Source organism: Osmia lignaria, chromosome 8 (genome assembly GCF_051020975.1).
Source record: "Osmia lignaria lignaria isolate PbOS001 chromosome 8, iyOsmLign1, whole genome shotgun sequence".
NCBI classification, from domain to species: domain Eukaryota; kingdom Metazoa; phylum Arthropoda; class Insecta; order Hymenoptera; family Megachilidae; genus Osmia; species Osmia lignaria.
The window spans coordinates 12,248,908-12,270,345 of NC_135039.1; the positions used below are offsets into that span (position 1 = coordinate 12,248,908).

Sequence of the window (21,438 nt, forward strand, 5' to 3'; positions counted from 1 at the left end):
GAACAATGGGAAATAAAGCGCGGGCTTTCCACACGTCTCGCGTACCTATGTGAACTAGAGTATAAGGGGTAACCCCCCCAGTTTTATACATGGATCCACACGGATCCACTCCTCCAGCTGGATCCGTGGCCGACAGGAAATGAATCTTTGTAGGCGTTACACGGGCTCTCTATATAAGCCAGCTAGGCAGCAAAACGTCACCATAATTCAACTTTACACACGGTGCTCCGGTTTCTGAGTCTTCTTGAGTATGGATAGAGTGGTGCGACAGGTAATCAGGAGTCTGATAAGTGTTCGTTGAAAGCTCTACCATCGGTGCTGGCGCTATTATCCTTCACCATGATTCCTGACACGTGATTCGGTTCATTTGTTTATTTGTGAGCAGTGATTTCGGGTGACCTGTTGAAGGAAGAGTATTGTTAAAGGCAGAGGTATCCTTTGGTTGCCATCATAGTTTGGAGTATGGTCGAATATTTACCCAGATAATTTACTTTTGAAGATCCTCTAATTGTATCTTTAAGGATACAGAAGATGATGGAGTGTTTCAAATCCAGTTTGAAGTATTAACACTTACCTCCATTAATAAGAATTGACGAGATCAATCAATAATATTTCTGGGTCGTTATTCAAACCTCAGATTGGTACATTGCATGTGAAACTAATATTAGCTGATACACGAGATTGCACTTATAAATTGTAAATTATAAAATGCTTCTTGTTTGCTCAAATCTGAAATTCCTTAGCACTAATGATTTCTTTCACATCATTGTCTATGTTCTTAACATCTGAAAATGAAAAAGATTCTATTATTCATTACGGTTATTATTATTTTTATTTATTAGGTGTACAAATTAATTCGGTGCCTTTTCATTTTTTAATTAATGGATTATTTTCAAGAAGTTATAGTAACTACAATTATTCAATTTATTCTCGCGCCATTTTTCAAATTCACTAAAGCGTGGGAAAATATTCGAATTTAAAATAGTAACTAAGAAAATTAATTTGTCTCGCGCCATTTTTCAAATTCACTAAAGCGTGGGAAAATATTTGAATTTAAAGTAGTAACTAAGAAAATTAATTTGTCTCGCGCCATTTTTCAAATTCACTAAAGCGCGGGAAAATATTCGAATTTAAAATAGTAATTAAGAAAGTGTAATATTAAAGGTACCGAATTAATCTAATTTAACAAATTGTAAAGAAGAAATAAATTTACTGGTTGTCAATTTACAACCGCTTCAGAAGCTGTAAAATAGAAGAAAATTATTAACGTTTCTCCTGGAATGGTAGATTAACTGCACAATCACTATCCTTCAATAGATGAAGTGCACACGTTTCAACTTCCAGGCGCAGTTAGATATTGCACAGCTCATTTTGTAGATACACAGTAGGTTGTTGCATTTCATTATGTAAGTACACTTGGTCCTGTGTAATCATCTCCGTTAATGCGGCCCAGGCACGTATGCTTTACACGAGAATATAAATAATAACATAAACATTTCGCAAGTTGCTACGTGAAACTATTCTAACGTCGCGTTAAATGACATCATGCACGCTTCGGAGTAAATTGTTACGAAAATCTTGACGTTATCTTCAGGGCATCTCTTCGTTTTTATGGTGACTTCTTTTTTTAAATCTTTCATTTCAATTTTTCCAAATATTAACAGAGTAATATGAAAAATTCTGAAATGTTAAGACTGTTAACATAATTTTTAATATTTTGTTTTACGTGCTCCATAAATCTGGGTTAGTTTTCTTACAATTAGTATTAACAACTTCACTCCTGGTCTGAATAAATTACGAGCAATCAACTCTCATAATTAGAGACTAGAATCTCTCATGGTATAAGATAAACAATAGCACCCTTCCTTGCATACGTTATTGTCAATCTTGATTTCTTAATTTCAAATGTGCTTTTACTTCATCTCTAAATCTCCACTTTCTACAACGAAACTCTATATTATTCTCTGCTATATAACATAATTCGGATCATCCGCAGCTGATTCTCACCGTTTACGTTGTACAAATCTTGCAACAGTTTTAAACGAAATCCTTCCAAGAGGAAATTGCTTAACGATTACTTGAATCATCGGATTCCTTGAAAATGGAAAGATTCTTCTGTTCTGAAAAACAAGAAGAAACGAGTTAAAATATGATTGAAGAAATCTTTCGTATCCTGACTGATCAACCGGAAAGGAATTTAATTCATTTCTCTCATTCAGAGGAATTTTCAATTTTTCTTTCAAGTAATTGTGAAAATCACCTGACTGTGCCATTGGGTCATACCTGTGCATCAGTAGAGGTGGACGTAGAATCGCTTTTGTTAAAATAATAAAATTCAAAGATAATTCTTGAAAATGGATCTTAATTAACATCAAGATATTTAGAGCAGAGTGCAATATATTAGGTGTACAACCTAATTCGGTGCCTTTTCTTTTTTTAATTAATGGCTTATTTTCAAGAAGTTATAGTAATTACAATTATTTAAATTATTATTATTGATATCATATTCTCGCGCCATTTTTCAAATTCACAAAAGCGCGGGAAAATATTCGAATTTAAAATAGTAACTAGGAAAGTGTAATATTAAAAGTACCGAATTAATTTGTTCACCTAATATATTATACTACAATTAACTCTTCATTTAAACGAGAATAACCACAGTATATTATTAGAAAAATTAAATCCTATGGTTTATTTATGAATGAAAGTTTCGTGCTCGATTCCACATAAGACAATTGCAGAAAAAGTGAACGTGACTTCTGTCACCGGTGCCTGAACATTAAATGAAGATATATATATATATATTTGCCCGTCAAAAGGTGGCTAACGAGTTTCCTTAACGAGGACTGGGTTACCGTCAGCCGGAACCGTCTAATCCTTTCTTTCCTTTTTCCCCACCTGATTTTGAACGTGGACGATGACGCAACGCTCGACGCTTTCTCACGACAGAAATCAGGAGGAAAACACCGGCTCTAATTTCTCGCCTACGCAACGAGAGCTGCTTGATCATCTCGCGCTTCCACTCGCATGCTTGGGAATCCATCTGATCTTAAATTACCGTTTCATTCTGATACCATTACACTCATCAGCAAGGGAACATCAGCTGGCTCCGCTTCAAAGATCCTCTTCCTTTAAATTCTTATAAATCTCAGTGGGATTATTGAACTGCAACAAAATGATTTTCTTCAACTTAGAATTTCATGTACCAATAATAGAAAGTCTTGGATGATTAATTGTTTGATCACAAGATACAGGAAGATCCTTATAACACTGATTTATTTACATAACACTTTAGTTTATTAATTTATTAATTTTAATAAATAAATAATTAATAATTCACTTTGTTAATTATTATTATTTTATAAATTTCAAAATCCTAATATAAATGCTCCACAAAAGACTTTCTAAATTTCATATTTAATTACTTTTAACATATTACCTTGAAAAGTACAAAGAAATTTTAATTTACAGTTAGTGCTCGCTGTAATGGTGACCATAGGAATCGTGCAATGTGATCCCCCATTGAACACTCAGTATGGTGTCCCAGGAAATTATGCTGGCAGCAATAACAACAACAATAACAACAACGACAACAATAATCATGGTTCAACTGGTACAAATGACTTTGGCAATCATCATTATGACAACGGAGGTGACAATGATTACGTCGACCAGGTAAACGATCTGAAATAAATCGCTGGTATTTCTAAAAGGAATTGAAATCATTTATCAAAAGCCCTCCATGAAATTCTGAAGCTGTGTTAAGTATAATTTATTTATTACCTGCCATTCGAGGCTGCTTCTTTTGTGCGTTTAACGATCACGATTGCTTAAACTTAATTGCCGTTTGAGTGCCACGAACAATTCACTGTCGCAATAGAAACTGAATTACGGATGCGTTCTCTCCTAACGATGCATCATAACTCTGGAAAATTTGTTTTGGAAACGAGCTTTAAATGAGCAGAGAAACCTTAAAATTAATTTAACAAAATACGTATCCTATGAATGTTGATTAATTCAATTGATCTTTGGACAGTTTCAAGATCATGCCCATTGATTCATTCTACTCGCATTTCCGTCGTGATCTTTCATAGCAGAGGCAAAGGTTGAGGCAAACGAATAGATCTGGGTTAACGCCGATTGTACAAGTAACATTGAACTTTGTCGAGCGAGGCATGGCCGATCTAGAACTTCCTTTCTTCACTTTCCTGTTAATTCCATCTCTTCTTTTCTTTTCTACATCTCCCAATGACTTTTAGACTGACGAGTCTGAAATATTTTGAAAGTAAAGTACCTCGGCTGTTCTCTAGATGATTTATTATATAACCGAAGGTGTTGAAGATGGAAATCTGTCGAACACCTGAAAGGAAAAACGAAGAGGATCGTTTAAAATAGTCCACGAATTAACTGGGCGTTTTATACAGCTATTAAGTAAATTTATGTACTTCATAACTACCCTAAGGTGGTTGCGACAGGTAACAATAACCACTCCTTTGATGCTGCAACTACGATGAAATTACATTAACGTGCTCGCTTACAATGTTGCAAAGTTGATGGTGAAATGAATTCATCTGGGAATATTTATTTACAAATGAATTCATTTAACCAAGGAGAATACCTTGGTCCTATCGTTCTGGTTATAAATGATTCTGGAAGTATATTTGTAAATAAATATTCCCAGATAAAGACAATCTCACCTACAATGTTGCAAAGTTAATGGCGAAGCTAGACTGAATCTTCATCTTCTTCTTGCTTAAATGAATTCATCTGGGAATATTTATTTACAAATGAATTCATTTAAGCAAGGGGAAGGTGAAGATTCAGTCTAGCTTCACCATTAACTTTGCAACATTGTAGGTGAGATTATTTTAATCTGGGAATATTTATTTACAAATATACTTCCAGAATCATTTATAGGTAGAACAATGAGACCAAGGTGTTATTATTAACCCTGATATGCAATTAACAATACTGAGCAACCTCTAACCTGTCCGTGACACGGATCTGAGATGCAGAAACCGCGTGGGCACCGGAATCCCAGATCCATTATCGAAATGTAACACATTCATCGCGTCGGTCTGTGTTGTAAACGCGGTTAATTACGCAACAATATTAATAGGGTGAACCAGCGACCGCAGGCATCATCCACGGCGAATCGTTATTGCCGATTAGCTAATCGTTCTGAGAGAATCTAAACGGTCTGGTTATGTGCATTCGCCTGCGGCTCGACTGACCTAGCGCGAGCTAGATTAAATCACAGCCTCCATCTGCTCCACTTCTTTGTGGAAGAAAGTTCAATCGCATAACGCCATCTCTTCATTTCTTCTTCTTATAAGCTCTGCCAGGAGAGCACCTGGATCGTTTAACATTTTTCCTTAAGTAATTATGACCCCTCCATTTCAGACTCTCCTGCATCCTTCTTCTGTACCTAAAACAATAACTATTGTTATACAATGTAATTACAGAGTTATTAATATTGTACGTACTTACAAATTGTTTCAGCCAATGTCCTATGAATTTGGTTACGCAGTGAAGGACCAGGCAACAGGTAATGATTTTGGCAGACGTGAGACCAGTGATGGTGAAACTGTGCGTGGAGAATACAGAGTCCAACTGCCTGATGGTAGGACGCAAATAGTGACTTACACTGCTGACTGGAGGACAGGTTTCCATGCAGATGTGAGATATGAAGGCACAGCAACTTATCCTGATCAGTACAACACACAGAACAATGGTTACAACAACAATAATAATTACAATAATAACAATCAGGCTGGTGGTCAGAATTTTGGCTACCAGGGTAATAATAATAATAATAATAATGCTCCTGCTGTGTACAACGGAGGTAATTGAAGGGAATTTAATCTTTCTAATCTTACTTAGGAGTAATAAATAATTAACTATTGTACGGTATATTGTTTCAGGAAATAATGGAGGATACAACTACCAGCCACCCAGTGGTAACTTCAACAGTGGTAACAATTACCAATACCAGTTCGGTTCTAATTCTTTGGACAACAATTACAACAATCGTAACAACTATAACACGCGAGTTCCATCGACGACATACGGACCAGCTTTTAAGTGACCTTAGTACAATTCTAATCAGCGTAGAATAAGAAATCTCCTATAAGATTAGCTATTTTGTAATAAAACAATTCTTTAATTTTTACCTGTGTCTTGTGATTTTTTCCACAATATAATCCTAACTATTGGTAACAAAGATTAATAGAAGGTTCGTTTCTGCTTGAATTCGAAATAATAGATGGGATCAATGCAGGAAACAGAAATGCCTCCGCGTGTATCCCAGAGGTTCGTTCATTACATAAATAACAGTACTTTATCGTGACAAGCTGTATAATTATGAATTTTCCCATAGCTGGTGAAATCGATCATTAATGGAGCGGGTATCAGGTTGATGCATCGAGTGGGAAGGATGAATCTAGGCGTGAAAAATTCTATGTACTTGGCGAAGATAAATAATAAATTTCAAACATGTCGCAGCTTGTGATGGAGGCTTAGTTTTCAAGTATGTTGTGTTACGTTATGCCACCAGGAAGCCCAGTTTCCAGCTCGAGGGGACACTTTCTCTGATACTGTAACATCTGAATTACGTTCCAGACGAAGCTTTAGCAGGCATAAAAATTGTCAAGTGTACTTGACAGATCACCATCTGGTTTATGTATTCAAGATTTTCCTGAAAAACAGAATTATAATTGGACCCTGTTTGAAATATTTCAAATTGTTTATGAGACTTTAAATGTTACACAATTATACTGTATAATTGCTATACTGTTTCAATTACCTCACTTTGGAAAAGGAGAAGAGAAAGTATTAGCTGTACAAATTAATTTGGTGCCTTTTCTTTTTTTAATTAATGGCTTATTTACAAGAAGTTATAGTAATTACAATTATTCAATTTACTGTTATCGATATCGTATTCTCGCGCCATTTTTCAAAATCATAGAAGTGCGGGAAAATATTCGAATTTAAAATAGTAACTAAGAAAATTAATTTGTCTCCCGCCATTTTTCAAATTCACTAAAGCGCGGGAAAATATTCGAATTTAAAATAGTAACTAGGGTAAGTGTAATATCAAAGGTACCGAATTAATTTGTACACTTAATATTACCCATGAACAGTGAATGCTTCTATTCTAATTAGGTAAAAGTAATGGCAGTTTCTGTGCTGTTTGTCAGATTCGTTTTAAGGGTGATCAATTAATCATTTTATATAACGTGAAATCTGTTCTGTCCACATAACGAGGGCCTCCTTTTTAATCACCATCACTATTAATGGTTAAGATTGAAATTTTAGAAAAGAAGAAATATGTAATCCTTGCTTCGAGCAGGCAATACAGAAACACCTTAACCAATTAAGCTAACTTCCTCCTTTGTAGATAATCTATACACCTTTTTATTCAATTTCTTCTTCTAATTTCAATGGTTGAACAGCTACCTTGTGTCATAGAATATACCATGGTGAACGGACGAGCAAGTAGGAAGGACAGATACCATTCCTTTAGTCCCTTCTGTCAACAGGGAATGCCTAAACGAAAGCAAAGGTGAAGGTGAATGGATCGGTGATGAAAAAGTCTCTTTGTTGAAACGCGTACCCGGTCGTACCTTACGAAAACAACCTGACGTAATCAATATATGATGCGTCTGCCTAGTGGTCTAAGATTACCCGACATGAAAGATGAGTTGCCGGTTTAATCGATGCTACAACAGTTTTGAAAGTGCTTTCTGCGAGCCCTGCGATGCCGCTCCATTTATAGATAATTTCCTTGACTTCGTTTAAACTGATGGAGAACGGTCAGTCGAGAAGGATCCGCGAGACGTGTTACGTATATCCCTGATTCCAGGATGAACGTGGTAGATTGATGACAGAATTGGATCCTGTAGGACTGCAGGATCTGTAAGAGACACAGTGGTTTACTTAAATTTCAATGGAACGCTACAATAATTTTCATTTATAATTAGAATTTCATAGAGTACAGTGAAGCTTCTTACTTCTTAATAGAGCATTAGCTGATTGAAAATTTAAGATTATGAAGAAATGATTAAAATAACCATTGGGACTTCATGGTTTGATTCAACATTCATTTAGTTAACTTATCTTGGACTATAAAGTCTTATCTTTCACCGATTAACTTAATGACCTAATAATATTTATATTACATGCATTACATTAATGCTTCTAAGACCATCTCCTTCATATATTATTTTTAAATTGCAATCAACTAAGAGCGTGTTCCTTAATGTATCGATAGCTTAGTTTAGAATTCAAACGTGCTTCATTGCGAGGGTGAGCACCGATGGGATAAAGTTGCGAAAAAGGTTTCGTAGAATGATGGCGTAATCGGTAATGCGTTCGACTGAACGTACATACGTGCATCTTGCACGGTGGTTCGACACGAAAGACGTTAGTCGTTGCGGAGGAACGCGGATAATGACGAGAATAAGTTGGTAATGCTCTGAATTTGTGGTGAAAAATCATCATGAAGCATCCATCATCTCAGAGAATCTCGAATTCTTCAGTATCATGCATTCTTCTCTTCAGAATCTTTCAAGAAAATATTTTGTAGAATCTTTAAATTAATTTCAGCACTTACTTCTTATTAAAGAAGAAATATTGTTTCCTCTGAATAGAACAATAATGATCTATTTCAATCTATGACTCCTTTTTTTATTTTTAACTTCCTTATTGAGGACAGTCAATTTTTTAGAATCTTTAAATTAATTATGTGCCTTTTCTTTTTTTAATTAATGGCTTATTTTCAAAGAGTTATAGTAATTAAAATTATTGAATTTATTCTCGCGCCATTTTTCAAATTCACAAAAGCGCGGGAAAATATTCGAATTTAAAATAGTAACTAGGAAAGTGTAATATTAAAAGTACCGAATTAATTTGTACACCTAATATTACCCATGAACAGTGAGCTTACTTCTTATTAAAGAAGAAATATTCTTTCCTCTGAATAGAACAATAATGATCTATTTCAACCTATGACTGCTTTTTTATTTTTAACTTCTTTATTGAAACTGCCAAGCCTCACTGATCTAAACAGCTATTTTGCAAGATGATCATAGTGGTAAATGATATTTTATTGCATCAACTCAGTTTTCAATCATCCATGCTTATGAATCCTCTTGTCTCATATATATTATTTTGAACCACTTGGAATTCCTAAAACTGTCCAATGTATTAACATACAAGGCTTCAATGCTCTTTATCCATCATTTACAATTGAAATCTTTCAAAATCATACCACAAATCCAGGTCAATCTTCAGAATTCAGACAACCCTTACTCCTGTTCCAAAAAATTACATCAGGGAGCAGAGCTGTCGATCAAAGGATCATCTCCAGGTATCCAGCAGGAGAGAAGAAGAAGAAACGTCGAGCATGTAGGTACGTGTGTGGAAGACAGCGCAGGTCTTCCGCATCGCAACGATTACGTAATCGCCGTTTATCCCGATTACGGTGTACACAGCGCATCAAAAACGTTCACTCATGATTCTGTAGCCAGGAGAGAATCTGCCTGGGCGTTCTACGACGTGCCATCAGCTCCAATACAACTTCAACCTGTACACATAGTGTCAGTTGTAATTAGCGTTAATTATGTCGGGATTAATTAAGCGTCCTAACCTAGTATCGGATCCTCTCGAAAATAACGCAACGGAGAGGATTACAAAATCGGATTAAGAAACGAATTAGCGATTGTAAATACGCCATGGGCAAACAATTATAATAAATTGCCTCTTTGCATAACTCGTTAATTACCAATCGATCGCATATTTTGTTTCGGTCTTCGTCGCCTTCAGAAGAAATTCCACTGATTTTTAGGAGGTACAGTTCAATCCTCTCAGCTGAAGAAAAAGGCTTACATTTTTTCTTCAGTTATTCAGAAAATTTCAATTCCAGAAGTGGAAGGATTCGAAGAATCTGATGTATCTCTGATTAAAATTTTGATGAAATAACGGTCAGCCTGCCGGGAAAGGAAAGATTAATGATTTACAAGGGGTTGCAGGGAAAGTGATTCCCAAGATGCGGCGGCGATGATGCGGCGTGTTGTAAGAATCGCCTACGTTTGGCGATTTAAGTAACTTCTGGTAATTCTACTTCTAGTACGTTTTACGAAACGAATATAATGGTAGAGTTGGACTACGATCGTGTCATTTTGCTCGTACGATTAGTTGCCATACACCTTGATTTTGTAAGTTCGTTCAATGATGATCTATAAAGAAGAAATAGAAAATAATCAGAAAAGTTTTCCCTTTGTTAGAAAAGTTGCTTGTAAATTGTTCAAAAATAAATTTAAGAATGATACTCTTGTTCTATCTTCAATGAAATCCTTCATTTTTATTTTTGTAAGTTCTTTCAACCTTGATCTGTAAAGAAGAAATAAAAAATAATTAGAAAATCCCATTGAAAACTTTCCCTTTGTTAGAAAAGTTGCTTGTAAATTGTTCAAAGATAAATTTAAGAATGATACTTGTTCTATCTTCAATGAAATCCTTTATCTTCATTTTTGTAAGTTTTTTCAACAATGATCTGTAAAGAAGAGATAGAAAATAATCAGAAAATCCCATTGAAAAGTTTTCCCTTTGTTAGAAAAGTTGCTTGTAAATTGTTCAAAGATAAATTTAAGAATGATACACTTGTTCTATCTTCAATGAAATCCTTCATCTTCATAATTCATGACCCAAGGAGCATATTAAAACTCAAAGACAGCATCAAACGATGGGAGAAATATTTGAATAAAACCATAAAGAAGTTGACTAAAGATGAATTAATGCTTTTAGACCAGCTAACAGGCGAACAGTACCATGTACATCAGTCAACTTTCTGAATAGAAACACTCCAGATACCTCTTCGAGCCAGTTCCACCTGGTTGGCAATTAATCTTGGCACCTTGAAGTAAAAAAAAATACGACTCATTTTCGTAACTAGACGCAGCAGAAAGCTAGTTAATAAACTCTTTATTAAATGAACTGTTACCTCAGTGAAAATAGAACAGTATCTCTTCCTTCTTCTTTTTTTTTTTAATAGCCACTGTTATATCAGTGGCTATAATAATTGCTACCATCAGTAGTCATATAATGCTCGTTTGCTTAACCTAGCGATTATTTGTATCAATTAACACATCCATTATACCTGAATCATTTCTTTTATGGATCATTTCACGTATCATGGGGGGATACCTTTCCATCTGTAACATCATTATACTCTTTCTCCGTAACTCATGGCATTTTACAACGTGTCATGTCATTTTTTTCATTGATTCCTTCTGACGAAGAATACCTATGTGGTTATCTCTTCCTTACCCGTACAGCCATGAATTATAATAATTGTAATTGTAATAATTTTTCAGTAATTATCTTTCACCCGAGGCACGTAATTTCACCAGCTAGCGTGTTCGTGAACGCTTCCACCTTTGGGTCAGGGTATTAACTTGAAATATAATGATCGGTGACAAATTTAGTTTCTCTTCTTCTGCAACTACACGGCTTAATGATTATATACTTTTGTACAATTGATTGAAACGGCAAAATAGTTGCTTCTTCAATTAGCAAGTAACAATTTTAGCTAACAACCTTCTCGATAACAGAAGAAACATTCAAACGCGATTGCTTCAATATCTTGTATAATTTTGTAAAATTTATTTATGTACACTAATGGGATTTGGCCTGTCTATTAAAATAAAATAAATTAAAATAAAATAAAATAAAATACAATAAAATAAAATAAATTAAAATAAAATAAAATACAATAAAATAAATTAAAATAAAATAAAATACAATACAATAAAATAAAATAAAATAAAATAAAATAAAATAAAATAAATTAAAATAAAATAGTACTAATACTTAATTAGTACTATACTTAGTACTATACTTAGTACTAATAGTACTGAAATACTTAAATTAGTACTAATGGTACTAAAATACTTAAATTAGTACTACACTTAGCACTAATAGTACTAATACTTAAATTAGTACTCATAGTACTAAAATACTTAAATTAGTACTATACTTAGCACTAATAGTACTAATACTTAAATTAGTACTAATAGTACTAAAATACTTAAATTAATACTAATAGTACTAAAATACTTAAATTAATACTAATAGTACTAAAATACTTAAATTAGTACTAATACTCTGATCAAATGAAACAGAAACTGAAGTATTTACAAATTAAATACCGAACCACTGAAACAACAGAATAAGTTGCTATCTGTTACATTGGAACAAGCTAAAGTTCACTGAGAGATCGATCGCAGATGTTACCACCGATTGCAAATTCTCTGCTGGATTAATGGCGTTACAGATTACAGGATCGCATTTGCGGCAGATCGTACAAGATCGAACATACCTTGTACACGAGTAAAATATCCAGCGATGTCTTTAATTGAATCATTAAACTGAAGCAACGCGAGAGAAACGCCTTGCTCAAGAAGAAGAAACGCAATTAAGAAAGCATTCGATCGTTTGTATGCTACATTAAGTAACTTCTGAAGTCGTGGAAGCACGGGGACAGGCTAATCCATTGGATAAAAGAATTTTCAATAACGATGGACTAACGTGCGACAGAAGAATTCATTACGTGTCGTGAGAGTGCAATTACATTTGCAATTCTGTTGGAAAATCCGCTTAACTGGTCGTTGACAATTTTCTGGACGAATAATTCTATGGTGGCTTCTTTGAAAGAGTATTTTTTATCTTGTCAACAGTTTTAAACGTTGTATAGTCTTCCTGTTAACATATTAAATGAATTAAAAAAAAATTAAATATAGTATGATATAATAATATACTTATACTACTTATTTTAACACGTTGACTGCCACATTGAAAGAATAGGAATAGTTAATTTTCAAATTTCAAATTTCATATATTCTATTTGATATTATTTATTATTTAAAATAATGTTCTTCTATTTCTTTTAATTATTCAGGCATGTGTAATTTACGGTGCTGGTCCACCGGTGAGCCCCATGGCATTCAACGTGTTAAAAGTAATTCTCATCTCCATAAGCCTTTGATACCATGACCTCAGAAAGTAGCAAGAGTTTCTATTGCTAAATATTAAAACAGGGTCACACTCCATTTAGGTGAAAGTACAGGGTAGCTTGTTAAGCGGTGAACGTTTATGGGATGAACCTTGGTGCTTCCAGGAACCCTCCATACGATTTCTGAAATCAGAGAGAGAAAGAGAGAAAAAAGAAGAACACCGGTTATTGTATTGAGTCATTTCTAGCTCTGATTGCAATTACCTTCAATGCCTAGGACTTTGTTTTAAGTATGCATAAATGTATAGGTTGGATGTTTTATGTACGCACTAAAATGAGTCTTCCTGCTCGTTCGATCGCTGACGAGCCCATGTATTTCTTCATTTACCTTTCATTCGTACTACAAGTTAGTAATTCGTTCAGGACGTTCAGGCAACAGTTGAGATTGAAATTCAATGCGTTGATATCTTAATGTAGTTGCTGATTCAATATTAATAATCTATTGTTCTTTAATACATGATAATTCATAAAGCATCTCTTCTTTATTTCTTCACTGAAGCTTCTGTCTTGAAAATTCACCTTAGGAACCTGAAATTTCAGGCAAAGAAGAAATCAGATTCATTTGAGAAGTGTGAAGAAATACTGGGAAGCAGAAAGAAGAAAGGGGTAAATTAAGGGGGTTGGGTTAATTTTCAATGATTTAGAAATCTTTATAAAATGTAGCAAAATCAAAACGAAATTGAAGAGATACTTGAAGCTGTGCAGAAGGATCAATAGATGGTCCTCCAGTCATCTCCTGTTCCTTTGTGGCTCTCTCTTTTCTTGGGACAACCCAATCTATCGAGCCAGTCACGTGCGTGGATCCAATTAAAATTTAAAGCTATTTCAGTCATCATCAACGGGATATCTCTTCCCATGATGCATCACCGAGAGTGAAGGGAAGATGCGCTCCTCTCCACCTCCCACACCCACAGACGGTCATTCTAATACGTACCGGTTAATACATGGATATGCAGCGCTAAGGATAAACTGTAACAAAGGGTCCGGATGGTATATAAACTCGTCCGTGGATCATCTTCTCAGTTCGCTTCGCGTCTTCGCTCATAACAGCAATATGAATTACCATCAGGTAGGCTATCCTCCGGAGTATGCTTACCAATAGACGTTCCACTAACGCGAGCAATAGCGATAGTGGTTGCGTTATGGTCTGCAACAGATTCCATCCTCTATTTGAGGGAAATTGAAACAGTTTGATATCTACCTTCCTTTTCTTCTTTGATTTTCAACATTTCTTCTTCTTCTTGTACATAAAGATAATAATTGATAGTGTTTAATTCAGGTCCTTTATAAAGCTTGTAGTGATACTTCAGTTACCTGAAATCATTTGTAAAATTTAGTGAATCTTGGAAAATTGATAGAAAGAAGAATAAAATGAAGTTTGAAGTTAGAATCTTGGAAAATTAGCGCAATTAATAATAATAAAATAAAAAAAAATAGAGATCTTCCAAGAAGAAGACACGTTATAAGACTCAGTTGAAGCTTTCTATTAAATTCAACATTAGCATTTCCCATGACCCTTTTTTTGCTGATGATATTAATGACGTTAGATGAAGAAATCGGGCAATCGGTTCATCTTCTTGCAAAAAAATACCTGAAGATTTGTTAATATCATTTCACAGATACAATCAATTAATAGCTATTCTCTGATATTCTAATTTAAATCAAGATAGATTAATACGAAAAATGATTTAACAGCTATTAAACGCAATGTTTAACATAAATCACGAAGACAATAAGTTTTGCCAGATCCATTTGAACACTTTATCTGATAAATCTTGAATTCCCTTTGATAAATGTTCCAGCTATTGATACATCGATAATTATTCTGTTAAACAATGATGTTTCAGTTAATGAAAGCGCTATTGGTGCTATCGTGTCTCGCTAGCAATGCACTTGCTGGATTGCTGCCGGGTGGCAGCGCCGGTGGAAGTGGTTACCAATACAACAGACCAGGTGGAGGTGGTTTCGGTGGCCCTGGAGGATTGCCCGGAGACTTGAGCGGTGGAAGAGGCGGTGATTTTGGAGGAAGTTTGAGAGGAAGGCCAAACGCGTTGTACGGTGCACCGGGAGCTGGGGGTGACGGTGGATTCGGTGGACGTCCCTCCACTGCTTATGGAGCTCCTGGACAATTTGGAGGTGGCGGTGGCGGTGGTGGATACCAAGGTGGTTCAGGCGGTGGTTACGGTGGCGACAATGGAAGAGTAAGTTTGATGATTCTTCAGCTCTTCTACTCCAGCTCCTAAAAATATAGCATTCTTTACATTAATTTTACATTACATTACATTAATAGCAAACTACATTAATATGATATTAATTAATTGACTGAAAAACTTCAATGTTTCAGCCTCAACCCTATAGTTTCCAATATGAAGTATATGATCCCCCAAGTGGCAATGATTATTCTCAAAGGGAGAGCAGTGATGGCAATGTGGTTCAAGGAGAATACAGAGTGCTGTTACCTGATTCGAGGACACAAATTGTAAAATACATGGCTGATGATGCGAATGGTTACACCGCTGATGTTCAGTATGAAGGACAGGCCCAATTTTCTCGAGGAGGAGCCGGAGGTGGTGGGTACCCAGGTGGGGCTGGTGGGTATCCAGGTGGGGCTGGTGGGTACCAAGGAGGCGCAGGAGGCGCAGGAGGCGCAGGAGGCTATCAAGGTGGTGGTAAGCATAACATTAATATTGTACAACAATATACAGTCACAATAATTTAAAATAAATAAAGATTAATTTAGCATACCAAAAATTTGTTATCAATAATAAAAATTGAAAATCTATTTTTTATGCCAGTCTTTCTGAATAACTAATGACACATATATATTTTACAGCAGGTAGAGGCGTCTATGGAGCTCCTGCTGATGCAGGAAGCAATCAATATTTACCACCCCGTAACAATTATCGGAAATAATCGGCTACATCACGCATCGTCATCAAAACCTGACATATCTCCCTGATGTTGGGCGACAACCGTCACGGACCTCCCTCGTTTATACAGCTCTTTTTTTTTTTTTTTACTTTTTTACCACTCAAATAACACTTACACCATTCAGTCACATGCACATTTATGTATAATCACTCACTGGTATTTAACGATATATATATACTGATTAAGATAATTTAATGATTTTCTACGTGTATTTATAAATATGCGTAACTATTATATGTATACGTTAATTTTGTACATGGTAACTTTTTTGTTTTATTATCAAACACGTACGCTTTTACTTTCCGCTAAGCGATCGTCGAACTTATATATTTGTATACGTATTTATACAAGCTTTATTGTAATACATGAATTAAATACTCTTTCTATTTAATTTCCATATTTTAAATTGTTTTATAAAACCTTACTGCGTTGAACGTCCATTAACGCTGCGCGCGCATCATATTCCCTTTCATATTAACAAGTACCACTTGTTTGAACGCTTCAGTGTTTCCCGCGCTGCGGCACGGAGCGCATCGTACAGAAGTGGGGGGTTAGTCTAAAATTTTAATGATAAATTTATATAAAAGCGAATTTTATTAAATAAAATTATTTTAAATAGAAAGAAGAATAAACAGGCATTTTTGTTTGAATTGTATTATGTGGGCCGCGTTCTGCGAGCTGCAATGCAGATACGACCCGTGCAGGACTCGGAGCGAGCTCCGGGGACCTGCTCTTTAAAAAAAATAGTTTAATATTCTGACTCCCCTATGGGGAGTATATCAGATATTAAGCTGATAAGAACAGATACTACACTTTGATCTTAGCCTTGTGGGCCGAGAAGCGATGCCTGTGCCTTATTTTTCTGCTATTATAAGGGTTCTGCATGAAGAAATCTCTAGCGAGAATAAGGTACACGAAATATCCATCTGGCGGACGACTAGATAATATAGGGGTACGTACCCCCAGCCCCCAACTTTCGGTTCATTGTACATTGGATTCAGTCAGTTTTTCATTCAAAATTCTAGCAAGAATAAATATAAGTGTTCTCTGTTATAAATCATAAATTATAAAAACAATAAATAATATTGATGACTCTACTGTAGCTGCTTTTATTGTCAGTCAATATTTTAATCAGACACTGAAAATAAAAGCTGCCCTTATGAAAAATGTATTTGGGTATTGTTTATTGCGTTTAAATTGAACTTAATACAGCAAATACCCAATTGAGAATAATTGAAATGTTATTTAATAGAAAAGAAAGGTGAACTCTAAACATATTTGATACGTGGCTCTTTATAAAAAAGTTTATCGTTTCCTGCTCTAGAGCCCTTATCGTTGTTGAGTCATATCCTATTTATTGCAAGATTAGTATTCTATCACAGCGCTTTAGGTGGTAGGAATTCAAACAGAAAACTTTACCTACCGTCGATAAGGCAGGATGCGATGTTATCACATGAAGGTATAGCTTCCTTTCTACTTTCATTAGTTCATCTCCTGACTGTTAGATGGCAGTGTAACTAACCTAATTGAAATTTAAATAAATATTCATATTTTAAACAATTAAAGATACAAATACATACAAAACTTAACTTCCATTACCCCATAACAAGATGACATAAAGAAATGCATTTACCAAATATAAATTACAGTTTATATTAAATATAGATTACCTTGCATTATTTTAATATTAATTTCAGTTTATATAACACATCTTTCATTTCTCATCTCCTGCCTCTTCTGCCACCCTCTGGGTTTTACCAAAACGTATATCTTCCTCCAATATTGTTCTTATACATTTATGTAAGCCATAGGTGGTCCAGTTTCTTCCAACAGGAATTTCAGGGATCAGATAATCGAGGATTGCCAATATCAGGCGTGTACCATAAATACCTAAATGAAAGCAGAAAAAAGAGAAATTGGTTTTTTCATTCAGAGGTGACAGGAAGATCGGTTCCCGATCCCCATGGAGAGGTGTACAAAAGGAACGGCGTTGCCGGTACACTGTTTCTACATCCGACGTACCGTGTGAAACTGCAAAGCAAAAGGGACCGATGCAACAAGAGCCTGGGAGTGCCTTTTTAATGTCACGGAAGGAGTTACCTTTAAGTATCGCTGATGTCGAATCACATGATTCGTTAGATTGGGGGAGAGTCCCGATACACTCTAGGATGGCCATTGTTTTATTACAATAATCCTCTATTTTTATTTGCAACTTTGCCATCGATTGGTATATCATAACGTTCCACTGTGTCCTGCTCTTTAGACCCTGCGATCAGGATAATCCAAAACAATTATTATTACAGCAACTTTCTTTTTCATTAAATTTTTTATGTTATTAATGATATAACTATATACGTATCTGAAATGAATATCGCTATTGAATAATCATGTTACGTTGCCGCTGGTATTATTAATTAGCGTGAGCCTTAATTAATCACGCCAGTAAATCTCGTTACTAACGACACACGACATTCCTCTTCCGCCGTTTGAAATACAGTGAGAATCCAATAGCGGCCGCTTCGACTCAATTTCGCATAATTAAATGGTTATACGGTCCGTTGGGGTTTTTGTAAGCTCGCCTGGTTAATTGGCTGGAACTGCACTGCTGTTCTCCATCAGTTATATTAATGGAAAAAACAAATAAACCAATTGACTACAGTTATCCCTAATAAATATTTAGAAATAGATGACTATACCCCAGTTCTGCTTTACACAACGAATATTAAGTAATAATAATTATCCTCAGCAGTCAATGAACGTTCAGGAACTGGTGACTATTCTCCTTAGTACAAACTGGTGGTGACTATAATCATCCTCAGGGCCCAATGCTCAGCACTGTAATCTCCTTAACCACTTTGAATGCTTAGTAATGAGTAATAATAGTTCTCCTTAGCACCCAATGATTGCTGAGCAATCGTCGACTCCACTTACCCTTGGTATGGTTAACAGGACTAATTATAGACACCTTTAGCATTCACAAGGAGAACTACCCAAGTGTTACACTCACTTATTAATGAAACTTTGCCAGCTTGTAGAGCTCGTCGAGCTGAACACGCCTATACCCCGTTTTGTGGGCAGACGGCTAATTGTTTAAAAGATATTAACAATTACAGTTAGTTACTCCTTACATTCTGAAGTATGACAAACTCACACATACAATTTGCAATCTAGAGATCCACGGTTCAAATCCTTGGTTCCAACATTTTTTTTTTAATGATAATTTGTCTCTTTTTGAATAATTATTACCTAAAAATTATTATTATAGAAAAAAAAAAAAAAACGGTAACACAGGATTTGAACCGAGGACCTATAGATTACGAGTCATATGTTTAACCACGGAGCAGATCCGTGGCTTGCAATTTGAAGGTCCTCGGTTCAAATCCTTGGTTCACAAAAAAATTTTTTTCTTTTTTCTGATAATTTTTATGTAATAGTTATTCAAAAAGAGACAAATTATCATTAAAAAAAAAATGTTGAAACCAAGGATTTGAACCGTGGATCTCTAAATTGCGAGTTGTATGTGCGAGTCTGTCATACTTCTCAATGTAAGTAGTAACTAACTTTAATTATTAATATCTTTTAAACAATTAGTCGTCTGCCCACAAAACGGGGTATATGCGTGTTCAGCTCTACGAGCTCTACAAGCTGGCAAAATTTCATTAATAAGTGAGTGTAACACTTGGGTAGTTCCCCTTGTCAGTAGAAGGTCAAGATTGAACGACTATACTCATCTCTGCTGCCCTTATCAATTAATGATTATACTCATTCAGAGTTCTCATCTATTGCTCAATGATAGGTATATCATCCTTAGCAAACTAGCAATATCTTAAACAAGTAGGGGAAAAAAAAAATTCCATGTTGAAATTGCACGAACAGAAATGTGTGCCGGTTCGATTCATTAAAGAAGATTAATCCTGACACTTGGATCGACGGGGGTAAAAGTCCGATCCTGTTCTCTAACCTTCCTCTTTGATGACCTTAGCCAGCCGCTCATCATTCCACCGGGACGGTAAGTAGTGTGCTAGAGCGATTTGCATATAAGAGTACCGAAGCGAGCGCGAGGTCGAATCAGGTACAGTAAAGCTAACATGTGCTTCGACAGACCGAGGTCTTGCTTTGCCGCCAATACACGATCCGGGTAATACACGTATCTCGTTCGTTCGTGGTGCACTGTAAATTTTATTCCCATCGTACAAAGATCAAATTAGCCTCGGCTACTCTGTACACATATAAGGTATATATATATACTTACATTCCACGTCCTTTCGAGAATCGTTTGTTAGTTAATGTTTCATTGACCTGGACTGCTGCTCCTTCGACAGGCCTTTTCAAACCGTGCTGCTCCTTCAGACATAGATCCTTATGTCTTTGAAGATTCTGAAAGAAAGATACTGATCAGTTCCATTTCTTCAATTAGGTTTATAATATTACAGAGGGAGACTGATGTTTTGATCATTTTCAATTTCTAAATTTTACACTGTTTCTTTAAATATTAGATATTGAATTTTTAACAAAGTTCATTTTCACCCTTTCAAGATTCCTTAACAAAAGTGTCCTTTCTATTTGGAATTCATTTATGCAAGACAGATGTTTACATAGATCCAAAGAAACTCGGCTGAAAATTGGCTTGTTCTTGAGAACAGTATTTACGACGAGCGAAAGAGAAAGCAAAGGAGGGGTTGAAAGGTAAAAACGATACAGGTCACGGTTCACAGCCATCGAAATCCCGTTTCGTAACGATTGTTGTTCGGCATTGTGTTCTTTGACGCGAGATCACATGATAACAATTTTAACGCGCGAAAGGCAATCAGATTTCAGCGGGACCATTTCTGCACAGCGAAGATACCTACACACACACATTCGATGTGGCATCGTTAGAACACCGTTGTCTTAGCCAATTTGTTCACGAAACAGAAATCTTATAAAGGATCTTAGAATTCGTTGAGTCGGTTCAGTAAATAACGAATATACCTTGTGTCTCGAAAACATTGTTTACCATGATTCCGAATTCTACGTGAAAAAATAAAACGAAAAGTCTTTTACCATTTTTCAATCAGAGGCTTCGTTCACGAGTTATCAGCGATTAAAAATTGGGGCGCTCCACTTCCGGGGCGCTCTGCATATGGCGGACGCGCCCCGGAAGTGGAGCGCCCCAATTTTTAATCGCTGATAACTCGCGAACGAAGCGTCTGATTGAAAAATGGTAAAAGACTTTTCGTTTTATTTTTTCACGTAGAATTCAGAATTTTCATGGATTTCGCTTTTTTTTGAATATTATTTACTTCAAACTTTTTTTTTTTTAAGTCAAATTGTGTACAGAATGGAATGGATAAATGTACATATTCCGTTGCGAGAAAAAGTGTCAAGTTCGTGCGAAATTAGATAGAGTATATTAGATAGATTTCGATAAGGGAATACAATGCCTTGAATACCAG

At 35.5% G+C, this 21,438-nt stretch overlaps 2 protein-coding genes, 2 long non-coding RNA genes and 1 other non-coding gene across 5 annotated transcripts; 2 read left to right on the forward strand and 3 right to left on the reverse strand.

Moving 5' to 3' along the window:
* The first annotated feature begins 122 nt into the window (after positions 1-122).
* LOC117606776 (uncharacterized) lies at positions 123-6,106 on the forward strand. The gene is made up of 4 exons (XM_034329668.2): positions 123-271; positions 3,472-3,675; positions 5,503-5,845; positions 5,925-6,106. The coding sequence occupies exons 1-4, from the start codon at positions 251-253 to the stop codon at positions 6,086-6,088; spliced, it is 732 nt and encodes a 243-aa protein (XP_034185559.2). The 5' UTR covers positions 123-250; the 3' UTR covers positions 6,089-6,106.
* On the reverse strand, positions 4,401-11,666 carry LOC117606781 (uncharacterized). The gene is made up of 12 exons (XR_013062630.1): positions 11,003-11,666; positions 10,661-10,915; positions 10,497-10,555; positions 10,332-10,392; positions 9,785-10,238; positions 9,272-9,586; positions 8,948-9,195; positions 7,626-7,915; positions 7,413-7,548; positions 6,174-6,697; positions 5,491-5,707; positions 4,401-5,428 (listed from the first exon to the last, which is right to left on the reverse strand). It is a non-coding gene; the product is annotated as an uncharacterized LOC117606781 (long non-coding RNA).
* Positions 11,667-12,222: 556 nt separating this feature from the next.
* On the reverse strand, positions 12,223-21,051 carry LOC117606574 (uncharacterized). The gene is made up of 12 exons (XR_004581991.2): positions 20,256-21,051; positions 19,965-20,173; positions 18,026-18,608; positions 17,674-17,893; positions 17,427-17,525; positions 16,429-16,559; positions 15,532-15,727; positions 15,023-15,311; positions 14,274-14,386; positions 14,007-14,219; positions 13,277-13,600; positions 12,223-13,195 (listed from the first exon to the last, which is right to left on the reverse strand). It is a non-coding gene; the product is annotated as an uncharacterized LOC117606574 (long non-coding RNA).
* LOC117606573 (uncharacterized) lies at positions 13,788-16,318 on the forward strand. The gene is made up of 4 exons (XM_034329159.2): positions 13,788-14,141; positions 14,920-15,273; positions 15,417-15,741; positions 15,906-16,318. The coding sequence occupies exons 1-4, from the start codon at positions 13,956-13,958 to the stop codon at positions 15,983-15,985; spliced, it is 945 nt and encodes a 314-aa protein (XP_034185050.1). The 5' UTR covers positions 13,788-13,955; the 3' UTR covers positions 15,986-16,318.
* On the reverse strand, positions 16,658-16,848 carry LOC117606836 (U2 spliceosomal RNA). Its single transcript, XR_004582076.1, has one exon. It is a non-coding gene; the product is annotated as a U2 spliceosomal RNA (small nuclear RNA).
* Positions 21,052-21,438: the final 387 nt, after the last annotated feature.

What these genes read in the sequence shown, in the direction of transcription:
- LOC117606776 (XM_034329668.2), top strand. Translation starts at nt 251, where the DNA reads ATGGATAGAGTGGTGCGACAG. An exon ending in TGGATAGAGTGGTGCGACAG is followed by an intron (nt 272 to 3,471) that starts GTAATCAGGAGT and finishes TTTAATTTACAG; the next exon opens with TTAGTGCTCGCTGTAATGGT. An exon ending in TCCTGCTGTGTACAACGGAG is followed by an intron (nt 5,846 to 5,924) that starts GTAATTGAAGGG and finishes ATATTGTTTCAG; the next exon opens with GAAATAATGGAGGATACAAC.
- LOC117606573 (XM_034329159.2), top strand. Translation starts at nt 13,956, where the DNA reads ATGCGCTCCTCTCCACCTCCCACACCCACAGACGGTCATTCTAATACG. An exon ending in GCAATATGAATTACCATCAG is followed by an intron (nt 14,142 to 14,919) that starts GTAGGCTATCCT and finishes ATGATGTTTCAG; the next exon opens with TTAATGAAAGCGCTATTGGT. An exon ending in AGGAGGCTATCAAGGTGGTG is followed by an intron (nt 15,742 to 15,905) that starts GTAAGCATAACA and finishes TATATTTTACAG; the next exon opens with CAGGTAGAGGCGTCTATGGA.